Consider the following 8545-nt stretch of genomic DNA (forward strand, 5'->3'; position numbering starts at 1 on the left):
GAGAGAGAGAGAGAGAGAGAGAGAGAGAGAGAGAGAGAGAGAGAGAGTGAGTCGTGAGCCAGCACTGGTAGTGTATGATTGAAACCCTAGCACCTGTGAGACTGAGGCCAAGAGTTTGAGACAAACTCAGTCTATATAGAACCTGACTCAAAAGAGACAGGGAAAATGTTACTTAATCTTAGTATCATTTTAAGTTAGAATGCAAGGCAAAAGTTGGCTCTTGACTGGTGGGTGTTGCTGGTCCTGCCAAGTCTATGCAAGTATGTTGTTTAGCCCGGACCAAAAGGAAACTGTAACTAGTGATTGCTGAGTTAGAATGTTTTGGTGAAATTTGTAAACTAGTTTTTGTAATTTATGCATACAATATAGACAAATACAAACAGAAAGTGTGTTTTCTTTCTGAATTGTGAGTGAGGTTTTCCTTTTCTCTACCCTTGCAATGTTGTCAAAGGGTATTGGTTTAGGGGTATCTGGTTAGACAGGAGTGGCTCAGGAACCTGTCTGCTGCTGAGTTTGCAAAGTGAACATGACAGAGGGCAGGTGTGAAGGTTTGAGTACTGCTGGAGCCATTTGTCAACTTCTTGGTTGTGTCACTATTTAAAAAAAAAAAAACAAGCAATGTGAAGTCTACCTACATAGGAAACAACATGGAATTTACCTACTCATATAGAAAGCCCCATGTAGCTTTGCAAAACATGTGGAATAGAAATACAACTTTCCTCAGGGTTTGGTCTGGAATGTAATGTCACAGTTACTTGTTTTTAAAATCTCTAGGTTTTAGGAAATTTTAGATTTGTGTGGGTCACTGAAAAGATGCCAGCTAACATAGATGCAGTGTTAGTGAATGAAAAATTTGGTCATATCTGCCCAAAAGCGAATTAAGCAGAAGAGATATCAGTACAAATATGCCAGATTGCAGATTTTCATGTGACAAGGTAAGTCTAAGATTTCAGATTTTAATCTCTATGCATTGATGCTACTTTAATAATAATAAGGCCTGTATTAAGTGGATTCAAGCCCTATATCAAATGTCCTACTTAAAATCTTGCATGTTCTATAGGGTTACTTTTATAAACATAGATTTCTTTTGTATGCACAAAACATCCTGAGTTCAATTCCCAGCAACCACATGGTGGCTCTGTAATGGGGTCTGATGCCCTCTTCTGGGTGTGTCTGAAGATAGCTACAGTGTACTTGTCATATACATAACATAAATAAATAAAATCTTAAAAAAATTTATATCTTTAAGAAATCAGAGATACTTTTAAGGTAGAGCTTTTGACTAAAATTGCTATAGGTTTAGAGATGTTTAGGTTTTTGTCTGCCAGCCTCTTTATGTTCAGTGAACTTTCCTGCTGACCTGCCTCCTTTTATGCCAGATGCTGGGGCTATGGGACTCTACCTCCCTTGTTATTTTATCACTGGGAAATAAAATAACATTAGGGACTTTACTAGTTCAGGGTAAATTTGAGTGCATATAAACATCAAGTACATAGACAGTGGCATAAATCCTCTTTCCATAGATTCATCCAGAGATAGGCTACAGCTCATGTAGTGTTGTCACAGGTGAAGTCTAGAGTGCTTTTGTGGTCACCCTCTGATTGTCAGGATCCTGTTTCCTTTCTCAAGGGCATTGGAGGAGCCTGGAGCAACAAGGATGGGAGAGTTGCATCAACTCCTTTTAAGTGCTGTATTCCTATTTGCCACTTCTAACTGCAAGTGTTGATATCTTAGATTGGCCCCTTTTTGAAAACTAAAACCAAATCATTGACAGTGTGGTTCAAACAACAAAAACTAATTGTGGAGGCTAGAGAGTCCAAGATCTAGTCATTAGAAAGATAAGTTCCATTCTGAGGTCTTTTCCTATGGCTTCCTGGTACCAATACCTCACCCTCTATTGCTCTTAGGACCTCTTTTCTTTGTGCATGTGGTAATGCACCAAGCACTCTAATATCTTCTCTTTCAAGAACACTAGTCTTTTTGGAGTATGTCCCATCTTTACTAACCTTCCTTTAACCTCAATTATCTCTTAAGGCCATATATTCAATACAGTCACACCAGAGATCCTTGGTATGTGAATCTTGAGATGGAACACAACTTAGTTCATAAGTAGTCAGGACATACAGCATTGCTGCCTCATGTAGGAAGGATGGAGAGAAGAAAGGGTATTGGACAACATGGTGGTCACATTGGCCACATACTCTGGCTAATGTATAGATTAGGCATTATAGATTATTCACTGAAGGCATTTTGTAGAAAACTGTGACAAGAAATGAAGGCTGTTGGGGAGATTTTGTTTGTTTGTTTGTTTGTTTGTTTGTTTGTTTTTATAGAACAGGTTGTTGCTTCTATTTTTTTTCTCAAAAGAAGGGTTGTCTTAGGAAGTCAGAGAACTTTTTTCCCCTTCAAAAGTGCAGTCATAAAGTATAAACTTAACACATTTTCTGTGTTATTATTTCTTTATTGTTTTGTTTTATCTTTTACTTATACCATTTTTTGTCATTGAGTGTGTGTGTGTGTGTGTGTATACATACATGCACACCTGCCATGACATTCTTTTTGAGGTCAGAGCACACGCAACCTGTAAGAGTCGGTTTTCTCCTTCCTATGTATGATCTAGGAATTGAACCCAGTTGGTTAGACGTGGCAGCAAGTCTCTTAACCTACTGAGCCTTAATGCCAGCCTTCTTGCCAAGCTTTTCAATAGATGTGTCTTCCGTTGTTTGTAGGTTTTTTTTTTCTAGGCCTCTGTCTTAGTACTCTTCTATTGCTGTGATGAAACTCCATGACCAAAGCAACTCATAAAGTAAGGCATATAATTGGGGGTTTGCTTACAGTCTCAGAGGGTTGGTCCATGACCATCATAGTGGGGAGCAATGGAGGCAGGCAGGCAGATGTGGCACTAGAGATGTAGCTAAGAGCTACTAACATCCTGATTCCTAGGCAGGAGACAGACTGGGCCTGGTTTGAGCTTTTGAAACCTCACTCCTAGTGACACAACTCCTCCAATAAGGCCATATTTATTCCAACAAGGCCGTATCTTCTAATCCCTCTTGAAAAGTCTCACCAACTGGGAATCAAACATACAAATGCACGAGCCTCTGGAGGCTGTTTTCATTCAGACTACCCTAGCCCCTAAAGTAGTTTAGACCAGAAATTGACTGCCAGCTAGAGTTCATGTTTGGGTTCAGACAGACTTCCTACCTAGTGCTATACTAATTTATCATCCTTTGGAAGCCATTAAGGTTGGGCTGTTGAAGTGGAAGCTGAGAAAGTGGTTCAGTTTTCCTGGAAAGGCTTGAGGCTCAGTATGAGTGACATGCTGTGGTGATGTAACCAGGACATGGTCTCTGTAACTTTGTATTATGTTCACAAAATTGAATATCTGATACCTTACTCAATTTTGGGCATTTTTATTAGTTCATAAACTATTTTGTTTCTCTTAGCTATTTAACTGTTCATTTTCAAAAAGAAAATAGGGGTTAATCTCAAAGCTGTGCAGCTGACTAAAGTAACCTAAACTATTAGCAGAGAGATTCTATAATGCTAAAATTTGCCTATAACATTAGAGAACATTTTGTGTGTTGCTATTCCATGCTTTTATACAAAGCTTTCATGTAAGAATGCTGCATTCATTTCCATTCTCAAGGATGGTAGCATATGCTTGTGACATAATATATAGTCCTGAAGTGGTATCCTATTGATTGTTACCATATGTTTTGTCAAAGCAAGTCACAGATTCACCTCTCTAAAAAGAGAAACCTGAAAACAGTATCAGGCCAGGAGGGGAAGATGGTGGGAACCATGTGGTGACTCCTATGGCCCTCACATTAGCAAATATTTCAAATATTGCTTCCAATTTACAAGAAATTTCAATTAACTTTTTCTAGGTACCTTCACTGTTAGGCCAGTGCTGTATTTCATCGGTGATTAAAATGAGCCATGGAGATAGTATCACTTAGTGATTATAAATGGAATTTCTTTAAGTTAGAATATTTCCTAGCTTACCCTGTCCATTTCAGGAGAAAGATTACTGAGAAAAAGCTCTTTGTTATCACCTGAATATCTTTTCCATCTTCAGAGATCAGTGCTGACTTCATCAGGACTAAAGTGGTCACTTGGGCCTGGTTGCTGGGCTTCTGTCACTGGAAGCTAGATGTGCCAAGGCAGGGGTGGAAGTGAAAAGCATTTGTGTAAGTGGAAGCCACTGACTGAGAACTCTCAAGCTTGTAGCATGAGAACCTCCTATTTGGAACACAGCTATCCTAAGTCATTTAGATAAAATATATTAAGCTTTTAACTGTACCCTTGAATCCTACTTATTATCAACATTAGTCAGGATGGGTTTGAGGGAAGAGAGATTTTTAGCATTCTAAACTTTTTGAGGCCCTTAGAACTAGGCACAGAAAACAGTTTTATTACAAATTTCAGGAGACATTCCAGAGTTCTTCAAGAACAAAATAGATAAGTGAGCTGTGACCCGTCCTTGCTCTTATCACAAGGCTGGACTTTGAAACAGAGTTTTATAGTTTAAAATGAAATTGAAAACTAGTTGATACTCACTGGTCTCTTCATGTGTGTTGCACTTTCTAGTTTGACATAGTTTGTTCTTACATATAGGGAGAAGGAGAGAAGAAAGGTCTAGTTTGTGTTGGGATGTGGGTGTGACATTTAATGCAAAATGACCTCTGCATTTTCTGTGAGTAGCCAACTCCCTTTTAAGCCCATTCATTACTCCTGCTGTTGAACAGAGGCTGAAAGCTTTGAATAAAACACTGCAGGTTCCTCTTAGGTAGCAGGCTTTTGCTTAACTGTTCCCCATTTTAGTACAGTGTAAACAATAACAGGACAGTATATTAAAGTAGCACTCCCATGTGTTGCTAAACCCACCAGGGATACTAGAAATGTTGCTTTCCAACTTACCCCACATGCTCTGCTTTAATTGCTATAGGCTACTCCAGGGCTTCGGAGTTTAAACAGTAAGTAGGTCAGGCTATCCTTGGGTACAGCAAATCTTGGAAACAGCTTTACCAGCTAGAGGGTATGATAGGGTAAGCATTTGTAGAGATGAATTCTCAGTTCATTGATTGAGTAATCAAAACTGCTAGTTTCATCAGCAAAAGGAGATTGGGTTGTATGAATGTCTTTGAAGCTGTGCCTTCTGGATACCTAAATGCATTCTATTAAATTTCAATATGTAAAAAGCAAGATGGCACAAACAGCTCCAGAACTGGGGTTAGGCTGCTTGTGTCCTTATGAGCCGATGAGTGTTCCCACAACGTACTCAGTGCTAGCTAAAGAAAAAAGTTAAAGCCTATTTAAAATGTGGAAAAATTGCTTCCCAATATTTTAACAGAGAGAGACTGAGAACACACAGCATTGAGTCATCAGGAAAACTGAAGATCTCCCCTGAACAACACTGGGATTTCACTGCAGAGGACTTGAAAGACCTTGGAGAAATTGGACGAGGAGCTTATGGTTCTGTCAACAAAATGGTCCACAAACCAAGTGGGCAGATAATGGCAGTTAAAGTAGGTGATGCCATGATTACTTTTGGTACTTTAATCCATTAGCTGAAATTTTGTGGTACAGCAACACCACTGCTCTGTTCTTACCTTTGTGGTAATAATGGGTGTTAAAAATTCTGTCTCTGCTTTCCCTGAGGGTGTTTTGTGTAAAGGTTGTCTTACTGGTTGTATGTTTTCTTGCTCTGGAATGTGAGTGTGTGAAGTATGTGTGTTCATTACATTTTTGCCATGATGCATTAACAGGTTTTAAACTTCTGGCCCCTTCACTGCCAAGGTGAGTTCAGGCTGGGCCACTGCACCCCTGGGAGCAGGGCAGTGCTGCTCTGAGCCAGGCGGGAGCTGGAGGAAGAAGCAGCACACTGGGCTGGGCAAGGTGCGGGGCTAGGGCTAACAGCAGTCTTACTGAAGGTTTCCTGGAAACCACACACATGCTGTTGCCACTAACCTCAACCTTACTCGGTCCTGACCGGCTCGGCTTCTGTTGGTTTATTCCATCTCTACTCAGTACTGCCCTGTTCCCTGGTTTAAGAGTTGTAACTAAATGTGTACCTTGTGATAATACTGTCACCTCTGTCCTAATTGTGTTGTGCCATTTAATTTGTTCATTTACCTTCTTCCCCTAAAAAAGGCCAGAAGTGGAGATTTGGTCTAAATCATACCCAGCAAGCCTCTGTACCTGTGATGAACTGACAGTGTTCATCTTGCTCTTAATGGATTTGCTTAACTGTACTTTGTTTGTTCAATTGTTTAAAAAGCATTATGTTCTGCTTAAGATACTCAAGGTACACCAGCAATTTGGGGGCAATCTTAAAAGAAAAAACAAGATATGGCCATATTCTCACTAAACTAAAATACCCATGAGAACAAATGACATCTCAGTTTATAACAATTGAGAGTAGCTTTGCAGATAGTCTAATTTAATCTTGTTACTCTCTATTTTGAGTCTGTCAAAATGCCTTGCAGGGATGACACCGAGGAGTGGGTCTGTCTCCTACTATTTTAATGCTATCTGAAGCTTATTGCACCAGCATCTTAAAGGTATTTGTCTCCAGTGTTCAGTGTTTCCTCACTGCTGGGTCATGTCAGGATAATGCTAAATTAGTATTGAGGAAACATTTTATGTTTCCCTCCAGTTTCTTGGTTTCAATCATATTTTTACAATATGAAGAGAAAGGTGCTTTTGGTAGGAAGATGTGTATATATTCATAAAATTTTGCATATAGCCCACAGGCCTCTAAAAATGCACAGACTAGGACCTCTGCTCTAGAGTATCCATTAAAACAAAATGTGCCTCTTAGAATTCGAAATGGTTTTATTGTTATCTTGTGCTCCTCCTACACTGTAAGGGGAGAAAATGACTGGATTTAGATGCTTCTGCCGAGTGTTCTGCTGTCCTTATGCACTTGTCTTTTTGTGTGGGCATCCAACTTCAGTTGCAAGGGTGGAGGGAAAGCTTCATGGACAGCACAAGTTCTAAATTCTCCCATGTATGAGGGAAAATACTTTTAAAAATTATTACTGGTATTTTTCATATGTTGTGTGTACTTCATCTGTGGTGATCAGTACCGTATGTTATTTAGTCATGTGAATAAACTTTAAAACAAGTAAAAGACTTTGAGGGAAAAAAAGTACTTCATTGTGACATTTCTTGGTGACTAATTTGATCATATTTGGGGTTGTATAATGGTTAATCAAGTTTTGAGAGTGAAAATGTTGTATTGTTGTCCAACACTCATGATATATAAAATAGGTACTATTTAACACCAGTGACTCTTTTGAGGGCTACATTTGCAGTACTAATATGAATCCCAAGGCTTGTGTGCTCAGATACAGTTATGGAACCTACATTTGTAGCTGTCAAATGTACACTTCCTCGCTGAACTGTTTGTGTACTCCTTTAAGTAATTGAGCACACATAGCAGCTTGGGGCATGAGAATATAGCAGTAAGGCATGACATGACAGGTCAGGGAATGTCATTGGATTCCATGACTTCATTAATACTGGAAGAATAAGTCATTTTGGATCAATATGCCTTGATACCAGTTGATAGATGTCACCTACTTTGGAATTTTAAACATGTATTCCTTTAGAGAGACATAGTCTTTTGTCACAAGTCATCATGTAGGCACACAGAGCACCCTGACAAGTATGATTATATAGAAGGGATGAGTGGGTGAGGACAAGTTAGATTTGGCATGTTGTAGTTAAAGAGAGACAGCCACACAGTGAATAACTTTTTCATTGTTTTAACAGAGAAACATTTCCTGAAATAGCCCAATGCTAGCTAGCCCTTGAACATGTATTTTGGTGCTGTGGAGAAGGATTGCTGTATTGGGCATTAAGTCGACCCTATAAATTATCTTCAAAATGTACTTGGAATAGCTGTGCAAAAGTGGACTGTGAATTTCGTGTTTTGATTCCTTATTTTTACTTTTGAGAAAGCCTTTGCCCAGATTGATTGTACAAGAGATGGCTGAAAGATGTCTTCTTAGTTACCTGAAATAGTATCTCAAAGACTGAATTTGAAAATTGACTAAGATACAGTCAGATTCACAAGGAAAATTTAAAATGTGTCTTTAGACAGTTTCTGATATATTCTCAGACAGATGTAGACATTTTTAATCTCTGAGCTTTAATTACACTCAGGGGATAAAGCCCCATTGCTTGCTAGTGGATGTGAGTAATGCAGTTTGCCTGTCAACCCATGCCAGGATGATTGGACCATAGCTGTGTAGGAGAAGTCTTTGTTGGCAGTGAGGTCTCCTAAAGTGTAAAAAGAGGGCAGCCGTCAACGCTTAACTGAATATTCCTCTATTCTTCACTTTGATCAGTATTCTCTACAAATGACATTTATTTAATGTCCAATTACATTTTTGAATTAAAAATTCTAGAACAGATTTCATAAAAACAAAACAATCATAATGAGATATTCTCTCTCTCTCTCTCTCTCTCTCTCTCTCTCTCTCTCTCACACACACACACACACACACACACACACACACACACACACACACAC

At 39.0% G+C, this 8545-nt stretch overlaps 1 protein-coding gene across 6 annotated transcripts in view; it reads left to right on the plus strand.

Moving 5' to 3' along the window:
• Positions 1–8545, plus strand: part of Map2k4 (mitogen-activated protein kinase kinase 4) — a 109979-nt gene that overhangs the window by 59656 nt on the left and 41778 nt on the right. For 4 of the 6 annotated variants that reach the window (XM_028783160.1, XM_028783161.1, XM_028783162.1 and 1 more), the window contains one exon: positions 5357–5531. The exons of the other annotated variants lie outside the window; for them this stretch is intronic. In XM_028783160.1, coding sequence (XP_028638993.1) covers positions 5357–5531 — 175 coding nt within the window. The remainder of the gene's footprint in view (positions 1–5356; positions 5532–8545) is intronic. 6 annotated transcript variants of the gene reach the window in all.

The sequence above is a fragment of the Grammomys surdaster genome, unplaced genomic scaffold (genome assembly GCF_004785775.1).
Source record: "Grammomys surdaster isolate TR1022 unplaced genomic scaffold, NIH_TR_1.0 1019, whole genome shotgun sequence".
NCBI classification, from domain to species: domain Eukaryota; kingdom Metazoa; phylum Chordata; class Mammalia; order Rodentia; family Muridae; genus Grammomys; species Grammomys surdaster.